The 15107-nt window shown below is 38.4% G+C and overlaps 1 protein-coding gene across 1 annotated transcript in view; it reads right to left on the minus strand.

Annotated features, from left to right (window-relative positions):
* The window catches only part of COL15A1 (collagen type XV alpha 1 chain), a 119374-nt gene that overhangs the window by 49439 nt on the left and 54828 nt on the right, over nt 1-15107 (minus strand). The window contains exons 8-12 of the mRNA XM_069853840.1: nt 12833-12899; nt 10149-10255; nt 6230-6292; nt 4817-4852; nt 3897-4049 (exon numbers count right to left, since the gene is read on the minus strand). Coding sequence (XP_069709941.1) covers nt 3897-4049; nt 4817-4852; nt 6230-6292; nt 10149-10255; nt 12833-12899 — 426 coding nt within the window. The remainder of the gene's footprint in view (nt 1-3896; nt 4050-4816; nt 4853-6229; nt 6293-10148; nt 10256-12832; nt 12900-15107) is intronic.

A 15107-nucleotide genomic window follows, 5' to 3' on the forward strand; every position in this document is an offset into this window, starting at 1 on the left:
AAATGAAGGTCTTTACTAATTCTCGACAGTCAAATTTTGAACTCCTACAAAAATACAGCTTACTGAAATGAAGCTTAGCAGAAAAAAGAATTTTCTATCACTAAATTGCAGAATTAATTATGCTGGAGGGGATCTCAGAGGCTGTCTTGTTCAACCTCCTCCTGAAAGCATCATCAACAGTGAATTCAAATCAGGTTGCTTATGGCTTTGTCAACTCAGGTCTTGCAGCCCTCCAGAAATGGAGTTTCCATAGCTTCTCCAAGCACCTATTTCAACTCTTGGCTGTCATCAAGGTGAAAAATATTTTACTTCTATCAAGTCAGAACCACCCCTGTTTCAATTTATGGTTGTTGTTGCTCATCACTGTGTGCCCCACTGTAAAGATCCTGGTCTTTTAGGTATCAGAAGGCTGCTGAAATGCTTAAGCAAGCTCAGTTCCCTAAGTTTTCCCTCATAGATCAAGTGTTCCAGCCCACTGACCATTGTCATGGCCCTCCTCTGCATTCAGAAACATCTCTGTGAAATGGAAGACCTTGAAAGCAGCATCCACATTTCTGGTGGAGATTTTCTAGGTGTTTTAAAGGACCCTGCACAGAAAACACAACTGCAACATTCCAAACCCATGGCAGAACCAGAAACTGTTGGTCACATAGCAGCCGAAGAAATAAAGTTGAGTTGCAAGCTGCCATAATTACCTGCTTAACCCTCCCTGCACCATCTCAGCTACACGTTCCTGTCCTTTGCCTTATGCCTAGTTTAGAACTTGTCTGACTGTGCTTCAAACCATCTGCATGAACCATACACGTAGGAAACCATTCACTTGCTTTTAGAAGAAGTTTTAAATGCAGCAGTGCTGGTTTAGGTGTTTCATTTTTCTGAAAAGGGAAAATCTTAGTCTTTATTTACTCCACTTCCTTCCTTACAGCCAGACAGCCTTTGTTTTCAAAATTTGTGCCATGTGTTGAATCCTCTCACATTTCTTTGAGCCACTTCAAATCACTAAAATGGCAGAAAATACATAAGCTTTTGGGGGTGGAATGGTTCTCTAAAATTAGTAAATTAAATTGTCTTGTGGAAGGATTGATGGAACCCTGGGTGTCAGTGCATGTGAAGGGCAGGCGTATGCCAGGAATGGCTGCAGATGCAAGGAGGAGAAGGAACAAAGCAGAATCTCTGTGTCTTAGTGCAATGAGCTCTTGTATCACCTTATAATCTTTAAAGGAGCTATGCTTCTTGCCTAATTAGCTTTTTGCTAGTTAGTGACTTGAAATGGCTCAGATTACCATAGATGTGATGCTCTCTGGAGATGATGTAAGGGAAAGGGTGGAAGACCAATTGGATCAGTTTAAGCTGCTATGCTAAGATGCCAGCTTAATCCCAAAGTTATCAAAAACATCAACTGCTCTGACTCCAGTGAAAGCAACATTTCATTCTTTTGCCCTTCTCCACAAGAGCAAGAATAAGAGAAGCAGAAGGAGTGTAGAGCTGGAATCAGGTCCTTCCTTTCAGGGACCATGGTGGGATACATTGAGTAAACAGTTTGGCTCAAGTCCTTTCATGCAACTTCACCTGAGACTGAATGTTATTAAGAGTTTTGTTTTGTTCCTCCATCAGCCATCATTGTGTCAGATATCAGCAGAAAATCTACTGATATTCTGTTTGGCCTGTTTAACCCAACTCTCACTACTTAGGGTAAACCACAAGCTGTGTTTCTGGGTCCTTCTTTCCCTTGCCCCCACTGTGCCAAAATATTTTTAACTTTAAGAGAGTGCTTGATGCCTGCTCTATGTAATGCACACCATTGCTTTTGACATCTGCATGTTTTTAATGGGTTTACCAGGCCCCTTCTGCAGCTCAAACTGTTCTTTTGGCAAGTGTAAGTGCCAGGAAACCCCATGCCATTTGGTTTTTGCACATAGCTGATCACAGCTGCTAACAAGTGCTAGCAGGAATGTTTTGCAGAAATAGCTTCACAGAAACAAACAGACTGCTAACCAAATGGTAGTGTCATTCTAACAAACTGGCAGATCATGGTGCTGCCTTAACAGATGGCAGGGGTGGGCATCCAAAAGATCAACTAGAACTAGCAAGTGTGTTAACAGTAATATTCCTCTCAGAGAAAACACAATCATGCTAATTCTCTTTGGGCTAAATGAAGTTTTAGATGAAGCCAGTCAAGATACAATTGCTGCAGTTAAAGCTGGGATCCTTCTGTGTTTGTATCCAAAGAAATGGGGGCTTTAATTTTTCACTCCCTCCTGCTCATCTGCTAACTTTTCTCCTCTGAGACTAAGTCTCAGAAGTGGCAGAGCTTGATCCTAAGTACCTGCCTGGTACTTCGAGGGACTCTGGTGGCATAATAAAGCAAAGTTAGCTTCTACCTATATTGTGTGCATGGGGAAAAATAGAGAATGTCTTGGCAGTGGTTTCTCAGGGGTCGCAGAAGATGACAGAGAAACCATCATCCTGGCCTAAAACTCAGATTGGGGATGAAGATCTGGCTTTCCAGTAGTCCTGATCTCATTCTGAGACAAGTACATATTTATTCAGGGGAGACTTTATACCTGCCTTTATAGTGTGCACACTATAAAGTATAGTTAACACAGTATAAAGCATAGGTTTATACTGTTTAAAGTATAAAGTATAGTTAACACAGTATTTTCACACTTAAACTTTGTGCTGTTCCTTGCTAATGGTTGCACTGCTGGTAACTAAGAACTTGTGAACTGCTGGAGAGATTTTTTCATGCATCGAAATCCACTGGCATCAGTGAGATTATTAACCAGTAGTGTATATAGCACAATATTATTTAGTCAGACATGAAGAATTAGGAAGTGTCTCTCAATAAGCATTAGAGGTCATCTCTGTACTTGGAGTACTCAAGAAGTCTCTAGAGTAAAGAAAAGAGAAGCCCAGGTGGAGTAGGATAGATAATAGGAGAAAGGTGTGTGTGTAAATGGTATCTTTTAAGCATCTCTTTACTGAACATTGATGCAGGCAATTTGTTCACTTCTCTTCTCCACGATATTAAAGCAGCAGCTCTAGCTCTTGAACTTGAACTTGAACTTGAACTTGAACTTGAGTGTGCTCCCTTTGCCTATCTGCACTGCAAAGCCTCTTTTTGTTCCAAAAATATTATCTTTATGATAAGTTCTCAAATGACATAGAAAACTCAGCTTGAGCTGGCCAGATCTCGTATTTTAAAGATGTGAAGGTATTATTTTCAGAAACAGAAAGAGTAGCATCTGCAAATTTTTTTTAATAGAACATTTTTCTACTGAGTAGAACAAACCACAAGGTCAGAAATGTCCAACAGCCGTCTCTGTATTTACTTGTTATGGAAGTGATATGCCTAAACTAAACTTGTGGCCTAAAGAATGACAGCATGGGAAAAGTCACAGCTTAAGAGGGACGTGAAGTTTGATTTTAATGAATACTGTCAAGTCTCTGTATATATGTAGGTCATTGATTTAAATTATTTACATGAAAAAAAGTGCTGAAGAATTTTTCTTTGTAGTACAGTATTTAAGTATATTATATTATCAATAATATAAGCATATAATAAATAACGTTTGTACACTGTTACTACTAAAAAAAATCTAGTCTCTAGAAACTACTTCTACTTTCTTACTACTTTCTTCTTTCATACTACTAAAAAGCTTCATAAAAATTGTCCAAAGAAATCTGTTACTTCTATGTTCTAGGCATGGCCAATTATATAGTCAAACGACAAAGAACTGTAGGGCTGCTCCTAGACAAATTTCAGTCTAGAGCAAATGCCTCTATCTGTCATTAGTTCAGCCTTAGATTGCTGTGAAAAATACAGGTGATTGCATTGTCCGTCCTCTGAAGGAAGAAGTTCCATAGCTACAACAAACCCCACAACAGCAAAATACCTCAAATCCTGAACTGTAGCTTAGTCCTGGGCATCCAGGAGGTCCAGGGAGTCCAACGGGCCCAGGAGGTCCTGGTGGTCCAGGTTTCCCAGGTGACCCAACAGCACCAGCTTCTCCTTTGGGGCCTCTTGATCCAGTGATTCCAGTATCACCCTAAAATAAGGAGTCAGTCTATTGGCATGCTGAACACATATAAGGGGATGCAAGTTAAGTAGAATCACAGAATGGTTTGGGGTGGAAAGGACCTTAAAGATCATTCAGTCCCATGCCCCCTGCCATAAGCAGGAATGCCTTCCATTGAATCAGGTTGCTCAAAGCCCCATTCAACCTGGCCTTGGACACTTCCATGGGTGTGGCATCCACGACTTCTCTGGGCAACCTGATCCAGTATCTCACTGCCCTCACAATACAGAATTTTCTCCTAATACCTAATGTAAATCTACTCAGTTTAAAACTGTTACCCCTTATCTGATCACTATGGGCCCTGATAAGAAGCCTGTCCCCATCTTTCCTGTAGCCCCCTGTCAATACTGGAAGGCCACAATAAGGTCTCCCTAGAGCCTCTTCCCTAGGTTAAACAACCCCAGCTCTTTAAGCCTGTCCTCATATGGGAGGTGTTTCACCCTCCAAAACATGGCCCTTCTGTGGACTTGCTCACGCAGGTCCATGTCTTCCTTCTGCTGAGGACCCCAGAGCTGAACACAGTACTCAGCTGGGGGCTTACGAGAGCTGAGTAGAGGGAAGAATAATCTCCCATGACCTCCTGACCTCCTGGCAATAATTCAACCAACTGAGAAGCCAAGTTGCATGACTTCATTAGGTTCCACAGTCATAATTTTTCAGATTTCTCAGCCCTTTTCAGCAATGTGCTGTATCAGAGAGGTGCTGTTACCCTATAGAGACACTGAGTTCTTTTCTACCTTTGGGCCAACAGGACCAGGAAGACCTTGATCACCCTGTAAAAGAAAATCAATCCTAATTACCAACAGTAAGAGGATTAGACAGGCAATAAAAAGTAATTTATGATATTTTTGTTTAATGAAAATACCCATTGTTTTCTGCGTTGTTTAATTTGAGATCATAATGTCCTTTACATGAAATATTAAACCTCTTAGTTAGAAAGAAAACAATCTGTAATTTAGGAGTTATAATTACAAATTAGTAGCTCTCATGGAGTATGCAGACAGGATGCAATCTTGTATTTCTTTTATTGCTGTGGATTTTAAAGGTCTGGACCACACACAATTGAGTATCGTGGGTCACATCCTCATGCTGCTGAACTTAAACGTCAAAACTCTCATGGGATTTAACAGAAGCAGAAACTGATTCCACACAACTTGTCCAGGGCACTGTTCCAAACAAGGGATGCGAAGATTACTATGATTTTATGGCTCTTCTGCAGAAATGTAGCATTTCTACACTTTACTTACTGTTTTTTTCACTTTTAGTACATGGAATAGACAGAAAATCGCACTATGCAAATACTTTTCTACCAAATTGCACTGAATCTTACAGGCAAGCTCCTGTCCTTACTCATTCAACAGAAATATTACTTGAGTAAGGTCTGAAAAGAATAAGTATGCATCAGGAGCGAAAGGATAACAATATTTTCTTCCAAAAGAAGAAATAACTGTCAATATTCTGGCTATTTAGGACTTGCCTTTGTATTTCCCTTACAGTGTGTATACGTTCGATGGACACTTGGCAATTTACTTCAAGGTTCTTTCTCCATGCAAGAAGCCAAACATTGCAGCAAGTCAATGGAAGACTAAGAGTAATCTTGTGTTGCCTGGTTAGGATGCTGAAATATCTCATCAAGGGATGAGTGGAGGTTGGAACTGCAGGAATTGTAGGGGTGGGATGTCATAGCTGGAGGTAGCAACAGTGCAGCGGTTGAGACAAATATGGGCTGCTGCAGAAATATATGAAACTTGATATGTATACACATGCATCATGGAGAGAGCTTTCTGTAGGAAACATGCCATCAGTGTGTGCCAGTCTGGACTAGCTGGAGTTCTTTCTTTCCTCTTCCAGACTCACCTGCAGGAGGCCAGTCATGACTGGCTTTTTACTGGCAAATGGCAGCACAGTAGCTCATATTGTATTTTGAATGTTGAATGCTGCAGAAAATGAGACTGTACCCAACAGGGAATTCTGGATTTCTGAATATGCCTTTTAAAATGTGTTCTAATAAGCCGTTAGCAGCTGGATTCAATTAAAAAAATATTGAGGCCAGCCAACACTATGTTGTAGGGACAACTATGTGTGAATTTTACAGCCTAGAACTGACAAATTTTCCACTGAGGTAGGAGAAAGACAGCTGTTTAACTTACCTTTTCTCCTTTCTGCCCTGGTGGGCCAACCGCTCCGTCAAGACCAGGAGGACCTTGAGGACCCTGTAGATGATAGTAGATCTAAAGCAGGTACCTCTTGAGAAATCTCTTCCAAGCAGACACATCTAAGTAAGATCAACTGAAATCCATATGCACTTCCTTGATCCACGCTTTTGGCAATCTTAGTGCCAGATGAGAGCTAGCTAAGAAAATGCTGGTATTGACAAAGTCAGAAAGTGGCCCAAGTCTTCTCTGTGATGTTCCACTTTAATTTTACCTTGAAAAAGTTATATTTAATTCTCCACTCAATTTCGTATGTTATATCCATGACTGAGCATGCACTTGAGTGAGTAACCAGACTGGGAAAAACTATCCCTGTAGGTTCAACCTGTCAATCAGTACAGGTATTGAAGTCAGGCCCTCAGTAACTATACCTGCAAGAAAGGGGACAGCTACATACATATTTGCATGCCGTATGTTTTCAAAATTGGGCTCTGAAAGCCTTTGGTTACATTTGTTGACGTGCATTATGATCTCTGTTAATCTTTTATCCATTTATTTATTAATCTGTTTTGGGGAAGGATATAAATGGTTGCAGAAGGAGATAAAAAACATTCTTTTTCAGAATGGTTACAAAGACCTCATTTTCCCTGCTCAGCTTACTTTTCACCCCTATTTTTTCCCTTTAGATACACTTTGTGTGACAGAATAATAAATTCTTTTTAACGTTAAAAAATATTTTCAGTATGTTTCAAACAATTTCTTATTATGTTTTGCCATGGTTACATAGAGAGAGGCGATTTAGAAAAGAAGCTCGGCTAAAAAAAGTTGTTGCTCAAATCTCAGTGACTATTTCCCCTATACTAAACTTGCAATTTTAAGTATCATTGCTCTAAAATTGCTTAATTTCTTTACACTTTTTGAATAGTCTCTCTTAAGTAGCTAGCAAGCAACACTTGAAGATTTGTTATTCACTTCAGGGTGTATTCATGCATTTGTGAGCTATTTTTTAAAAAAATAACCATAGAACATATCCTTATACAACCCCACAAGGCAATTTAACTTCACGTCACATTTAGAAAGTGTTCGATGTCAACAAGGCCCACAGTATCAAGTCCTTCTTCCCTATAAAATGTCTCCACAAGAAAATATATATTTAATCAGATCAAAATCACACCAGTATCAGATGAAATGTGGAGTTAGTGAAGCAGTGTTTCCTGTAACAAAAGGCAGCCTTTACCCAAACATTTCTGAGATATCTTTCTCATGAGAAGAGATGCTGCATTGCAAAGTTCTTAATTTAGCAAGCCTGCAAACAACTTCAAGTATTTGGCTAGTCTTCAGAAATTAGGACTTACAACTGAAGACCCTTACTTATACAGTTACTGAATGTTACTGAATGAGGAATCTCATAAAAAAAAAATTCTGCTGTGAAGAGATCTCACTTAATTTATCCAGCATGCAAATATATGCAAATCTTTGGAGAGCAGGCTTACAGTTTCTTAGGTCATATGAAAGTATGGGAATGCATGCTTTTGTGCTGTTAATAGCTGGAGTCTTCAGCAGCATGTCCTTCAGCAGCCTGCAGACTTGTCATGGTCTGATTCTTCTGAAAATGTACATTAGTAGACTGGCTAATATTTAAATTCTGCATTTTTAATTTATTTGTTTCCCAGGAATTATCCTGAAAGTAGGCAGTGATGATTTCTGTTGCATGAGAAAATAACTGACTACAAGTCGTTAACTATATTATAGCCCGTGAAATCCTAGACTGCACAACATGGAACACATTCATCTTCAAAACAGAATATGAATCAATACATCTTTCTCTGTTTTCTTTGAACTTTTTAAAATATTATTTCTAAGGATCCAGACTATACCTGTTGAAACACACTAGTTAAAAGCCTGGATGAAAAATACTGCTTTTTAAGCCTACTTCTGTGGGACCAGGTTATTTCACCTTTGTGAAACCTCTTATTGCAGGCCATAGCTCTAACTATCTGCCTTATCAATCACATGTAAACCCATAAAATAAAAGGACATTTCAGTTAATAACCAAGCAGATTCATAACACACAGCCAAAACACCTAAGTGCAGCAAATGCTGAAACTGTGTGTAGCTCAGAAAAATCATAGAATCGTAGAATAACCACATTGGAAGAGACCCACCGGATCATCGAGTCCAACCATTCCTATCAAACACTAAACCATGTCCCTGAGCACCTCATCCACCCGTGCCTTAAACACCTCCAGGGAAGGTGAATCAACCACCTCCCTGGGCAGCCTGTTCCAGTGCCCAATGACCCTTTCTGTGAAGAATTTTTTCCTAATGTCCAGCCTAAACCTCCCCTGGCAGAGCTTGAGGCCATTCCCTCTTGTCCTGTCCCCTGTCACTTGGGAGAAGAGGCCGGCACCCTCCTCTCTACAACCTCCTTTCAGGTAGTTATAGAGAGCAATGAGATCTCCCCTCAGCCTCCTCTTCTCCAGGCTAAACAACCCCAGCTCTCTCAGCCGCTCCTTATAAGACTTGTTCTCCAGCCCCTTCACCAGCTTTGTTGCTCTTCTCTGGACTTGCTCCAGAGATAGTCCATGTACAGCTACACTTTCTGTACTCTGTTTATCACAGCTTTAATTTAGTGAAGTTCAGAGAGATAAAATTTATTCAAAGAAGAAATACTCTGAAATTTTGAAGTCCAAAAATCACCATGATTTCTGATCTGCATTCCATGGACACTCCTCCTTGTAGGGGCCTAAAGTTTGGATGAACAAAAATTTGTGATGTTTATACTTCCTTGTAGCCTGAGCGTATGAGACCCAGCTCCTGACAGAAAGCCAATAGCTTTCAGGATTGGGGCCTGAAATACTGGATGGAAGTACCTCCTTTTAGCTCTAAGTGAGATGTATATGCAAGTCTGGCTATTTTCAGTGTTTCCGTACATGCTACATGAATCCTCAGCTTTTGGTTTTCCTTGCATTTTCATTTCATTTTTTAATTTATTTTTCATGCACGTGCTGATTAGATCCCAATTTAAAGATTTCCATACTCTTAATTTCTTTCTATTCAAAGGATGCAGCCTTCCAACTTGATGACCAGACACTTAAAATGTACCATACCCATCTTTTTAGGTTTTGTATTAACTCCTGGTTTGTTTATCCTCAAAAAATCCCAGCATAGCTGAGATGCAGTAAGATCTCCTCTTTAACGTGTGTCACCAATACTCTTCTTTATTCTATGCTAATTACACCTTGTCAGATACAACGACAGAGTCCCACTCTGATGGCAACATGAATGTATAGATAAAATCTAGTCCTGAGAACACCTGCTGCTGGCAGAGGCTTAACAGATAATAAGGGAGTGATATTAGTAAATACAATTCCAGACAGCATTCACAGAGCTGATCAATGCTAGGAAAAAAAGTTTTCTTCAGTGAAAAAAACCACTTTACCGGGGATTTATTAACAAATATGTAACATTTCAACTTGTAGTAACCTTTTTTATAGTAGAACTATAGTTTTTCACATGTCCACAGGAAAAACTGTTCCTACCCATCTGAAGAAAAATAAGGAAAGAGGAAAATTGAATTTATGCTAAGAATTCCCTGCAGATTAAGTAAATGATTTAGCATATTTTATTTTCCTGAATGTAATTCTCAGCCTTATTCATTTCAGTAAATGCATTCTTACTTTTTATTTATCCTGGGCCAGATTCACAAGTATCTGCCAAATGTACATCCAGCTGTGGAGTAATCTGCATTGATTAAGTAGACATTTATTATTGTATTTATTTTGTTAAATATGCATAACATCCAAGCTCTTCAATTAAAAATATTCTGCAATATTACTAAGAATTATACAGATTTCAATGCTTAGAACTTAGTGCTGTAGGACATACTATTGTTCATGCATAAATGGATACTCACTTCAGGGCCTGGTTCACCAGAAGCTCTATCTTCCCCTGGTGACCCAGGAGATCCTACACCTGAATCAGGTGCTGGCTTTCCCGGAAGACCAGGCAGTCCTGGAGGGCCTAGTGGCCCAGGAAGACCCTGGATAAATCAGCAACATTGTTAGAAATGGTCCTATTCAGGTTCATTTGTACATACATGAAACAGGAAAACATAGCTCACACAGATGTTTAACTTAATAAAACTCTCAGCTTGGGTTACCATCCTCCTGCTTTATTAAGAATTGATTTTATACGCTTTTTACATAAGGTCAGGCCGACATTCTTGCTGTCTGAATTGTGCCATCCCATGTCATGCAGCAGCAAGCAGGAAATTAAAAAGCAGGAAATTCTGTATCAGCTCTCTGTAACCCAGTAAAGACCTTAGAAATATTCCAATTATTGATCTAAATTCATGAAAAATAACCAGCATGAAATCAAGAGATCACTGATCAGTACTGTAAAAATGGCCTCTGCTCCAAAGATCTATCCTGCATGGACATGAGCAGGTCTATTCAAATTTAATAAAATAAATGAAATACGTTACTTTAGGAGTAATAATATGTTTGCAAATATCCCGTCTCATGTGCAAGTCAACCCTTGTTATTAATCTTTAGCAGGCTAACACGGACAGTTCGAAATTTTGGGTCATTAGGGTCATCCACAGGAGTCTGCTAGGAAGATGTGCATCTTGGATTTTTCAATATATTCAACTGAGCCTTCTGCAGGGAGCCATTCCAAGCACTCACCTGTCTCATTAACTATGTAGGGCACATAAGGATACCAGTCTCCTAAATCAGGCAAGGTAACTAATTTTCTGTACATGGCAATTGCCTCCTGAAAAGGCTTGGGAGTAGGGTATTCAGCACTTCGGAGGAAAGAAGAAACAGAAAAAAAGTCTTACAGGAGGAATCAGTCTGAGAGAATGAAAAATATCACTAAATGTGTGGCAAAAGAGAGGCCTCAGTATATTGTCTGGAGTCATAGAAGACTGGCATCCAGGGAGTTCATTCCTCAGAAAGCTGCAAAAAGCTATGAATGAAACAGCTTCAAATGGAAGGGGGGGGAATATTTCATCCCAAAGACGGCATAAAAATGGATCTGCAAAAACCTTCTCATTCATATCTGTTCATCTTTAGCCACTTCTTATTTTCCTAAAATTTGTCCCTAACTGTAATATTTTGCCTAATTGATTATACATCTGACAGGTTCTGTGGATGGAAAACCATATTATCTGCAACTGCAATGCATACTTATAGATGGCTACTTGGATTTTACACAGGAGCATGGTAAAATTCTCTAGAGATAACTTGTTAAGCAGTGGCTCAAGAGCAGAGCAAAGCATAAAAAATAATTCCAGATCTGGCAGCAATTTCTAGTTACTTGATGTTATTATTCCCTCCAAGAGACACCATGTTCTGTGCGGGATGTATAAGAAAGTTAGCAAGACAGTCTCTTCTCTGCAAAAAAAAAAAGTAAACCAGCAAAAAACATAAGTAAAAAAAAAATCCCCATTCCAAAATTTCCTTTGCCACTCAAAAGCTCAGAAGAAGAGCAAGAAAAGCAAGCCAGATATCCCATTTTTAATTCAGAGCCATGCTCATCAGAGTACAGTTTCTCAAAATATATCCAGCCTCTGTGAAGGGAAAGCACAAGACCAATGCACCAATTCAATCCCTAAAACAAAGCTTGCTTGAGGCCATTGACACAAAATGCTAAGAGTGACAGAATAAGCTGAAAGCTGAAATGTTAAACTGCTACTCATCATCCCACCTGTTCTGCTGTGCTCCTGGAGCTTGCTGATCCCAAGCACAGCTGAAAGGTTGTGAGTCAGCCACATTTTACAGCACAGCCTACTGAAATTAGCCAAAATTGATGCTGACTTTCCTGAATATTTTCTGCAAAATTAAGTAGTTTAGTATATCCACAAGTCATATAACCTCTTTCTGAAGCTGAGATAGATACCTCCAGGGGAAGGATGATATGAACATCCAAGGCAGCGCTGCTCTGACTGTCTCAGTTTAACTAATGAACAAGTATGCATTAATTGCCCAAGACTCCAGTTTATCTGGCATGAATACTCTTTCCCAATGACGTAAGTCTGGTTTCCCATGTTACATAGCCCAGAGAATCTCACTCAGGAACACGTGCATCAAAATCTTGTTAACTTTCACACAATCATCTCCCTCTGCTAGATAGCCTTCATGTTACAGTGTCACAATTCTTCACAAAGGCAAGGATACAGGGAAGTTCAAATGACCATGAAGTTGGATCAACACTGGAAGTTGCAGCGTAATGCATTTCATACAAATATACTTATTTTTCAGAACAGTGTACTACAAATTTAAAAAAGCAAAGAACTGTATCATTCCAATCTCTCTTTTCTCTTTACCGTCTTTTCAGAATCTGATTCTGAAAATTCTCTCATTTTAAAAAGTCCTCTTGCCGTTATTTCTTTGTTGTCCTCTCCCTTCTCACACTTCTTCCCCACTCACATACACTTAGGCCTTTTCAGATGTTGAAATGAAACCTTACAAAGCATTTCTGAATGCTATGAATTAAATGTGTACAAAATTTGGTTGTAAGGTGGACCTTCCACTATCTGGATGAGTAAAGCAAAGTTCTTTATTATGCTAATGAGAAATAAACATCAATATATACTTACTCTTAAAATCTCAGTCTCTCCATCAATATCTCCAGAACCCGATTCTTCAGGGTCCAGTCTACTCTGAAATTAGGAGAATTCCACTTTAAAATATTACTCCTAAAGCTGACAAATTAAAATATCACTTGCCTGTTACTGCAAATATAATTATAGTCAATAACCATGTGGCAGAATTATTGTTGAAATTAATTATAACAGAAAACATTTCAGTCATATTTCTGGTATTTCATACCATATTATTTTATATCATATAGCTATTAGACTATTTCTGTGAACTGGAGCTGAAGCAATATCTCAGACAAATTTTATCTTTGGAAAGAAGCTTTTCAACATTAGGAATATCCTAAAATGCATACTTAACAACAGCCACTCTGTCTTAGAATGTGCCTCTAAGGTCAAAAGCTGATTCTGATGTTTTATAAACGGAAATTAATACACAAAAGCGTTTTCTAAAATAATTTGTTAGAAAAACAGTTTTGTTTTATTATTTCAATCTTATTGTATTAATCTAAAAGACAATTTCATAGATTCAAGCTTCTTCAGTTTCAAACTTTCCTAAATTATGGAACTTATAGTGCAAACTACAGCCAGTTTGCATACTATCAAGGAAATTTTTAAACCTCTAAAGAAAAGAAAAAGTACTTTTCATGGAAAATTTGCCATGATTTTTCTACATGGTATATATACTAAAGTGAAATTAAGTCCAGTTATCCGTTTTTTTTTAAATTATAGGACTTGCTATGGAAGTTTTATAGAACTCTTGTTTTTAAAAATTAAAAGGAATAAACCTAGATGTGCAACAAACTTGGCAGTTGAAATATGACTTTTCTACATGTGTGAGTCCCATCACATTTAAAATTAAGCAACATCCACTCATATAGAAGTAAACTAGCTACAGATAGCACATTCTTGATGAGTTTCATAGATGTGTATGCTTGGCAAACTACAGCATGAAGTACACAGAGAACTAGTACCTGAATCAGTTATTATAGAACCAAAGCTAATGTTTCAAAAGCCCAGGAGTCGGGGGTGCATTCCTTGGCTTCGCTGGTACTTCTTTCACTTCAGTCCAGAATAAAATCCCTTGAAACTCAATATCACAGACAATAAAGTGTAAAGGTGGTGCAGGACCTGGTGTTCACTGCTACATACAGAGAAGATGCCTTTGGGTGAGAAGAGCTGTTGGACTGAAGCACCTTCTCCCAGTGATCTGGATCTGCCTTGCTGGTCTCTTGAATGCAGCATCAGTGGAGTTTAAATAGTGCAACCCTTCATATCACTGCTACCCTACTTTTATGCTACAGAAATGCTATTCTTACAGAGGCTTGATCATAGGCTAGAAAGAACTCCCACCAGCTTTGAAGTCAGTGCTTTTATAAAGTAATGCTATTTATGAATTCAGTTAGGACACTAGCAAAAATTCAGAAGGTAAATAAATTCTGTTTGCCCTAATGGCATTTAGGGAATCTAGACACCTGTGTTTATGAAATCTACTTGTCAAGTTTTAGAGCTATACTGAGTTGAAAGATGTGTCTGTAAGACTGAAAGATTTTTTTTTCTCCTGTTATTATTTTTCCTATAGAATAACTGATAACAAGTTTATAGAAAAGTGGCAAACGCATGGCCAGTATAAATCTAGGGCATACTGATTTTATTGCTGAGTGAAGTCCCATCACCATCAGTCTAGTTGTAAAGTTGCATAAGTATATGGAAGATTGGAATCCAGCTGTACATGGACAAAAGAGTATAAAAAATACTGGACAATGGTCCATTTCACAAGATATAACAAAATGTCTATGATATAATGGACATATTATAGATGGATATTTTATTATAGATATATTTTATAATAGATATATTTTATTTTATAAAAAATAGGATTTTTATAAGAGTTTATTTAAAAGGAAAAAGCAGTTGCTTTTGAGGTATTTGAATTACATTTGGAGAATTTTCTATAAGACATTTCTCCATTATTTAGTTTCATAGAATTTTCTTTAAAAATATCCTGCTTGAAATTAGTCAGAATTCTGTTAATACACAAAATTTAAACCTTTTGTCTATAAACACCCGAATGACACATAACCTGGGTTTAGGCTAAATATTTTCAAAACAATCTACATTTCTATGAACATTACAATGTATGCAGGCAATAGTCATGCAGGAGCTCAATAATGCATCCCATGAATGGCTACTGAATTGGTTTTTAATATCTTAAATCGTATCAGCTCCGTTTTAGGCTCATTCACCTGCGGGGGGCAGGAAAGGACAGGA

This window comes from Phaenicophaeus curvirostris, chromosome 3 (genome assembly GCF_032191515.1).
Source record: "Phaenicophaeus curvirostris isolate KB17595 chromosome 3, BPBGC_Pcur_1.0, whole genome shotgun sequence".
NCBI classification, from domain to species: domain Eukaryota; kingdom Metazoa; phylum Chordata; class Aves; order Cuculiformes; family Cuculidae; genus Phaenicophaeus; species Phaenicophaeus curvirostris.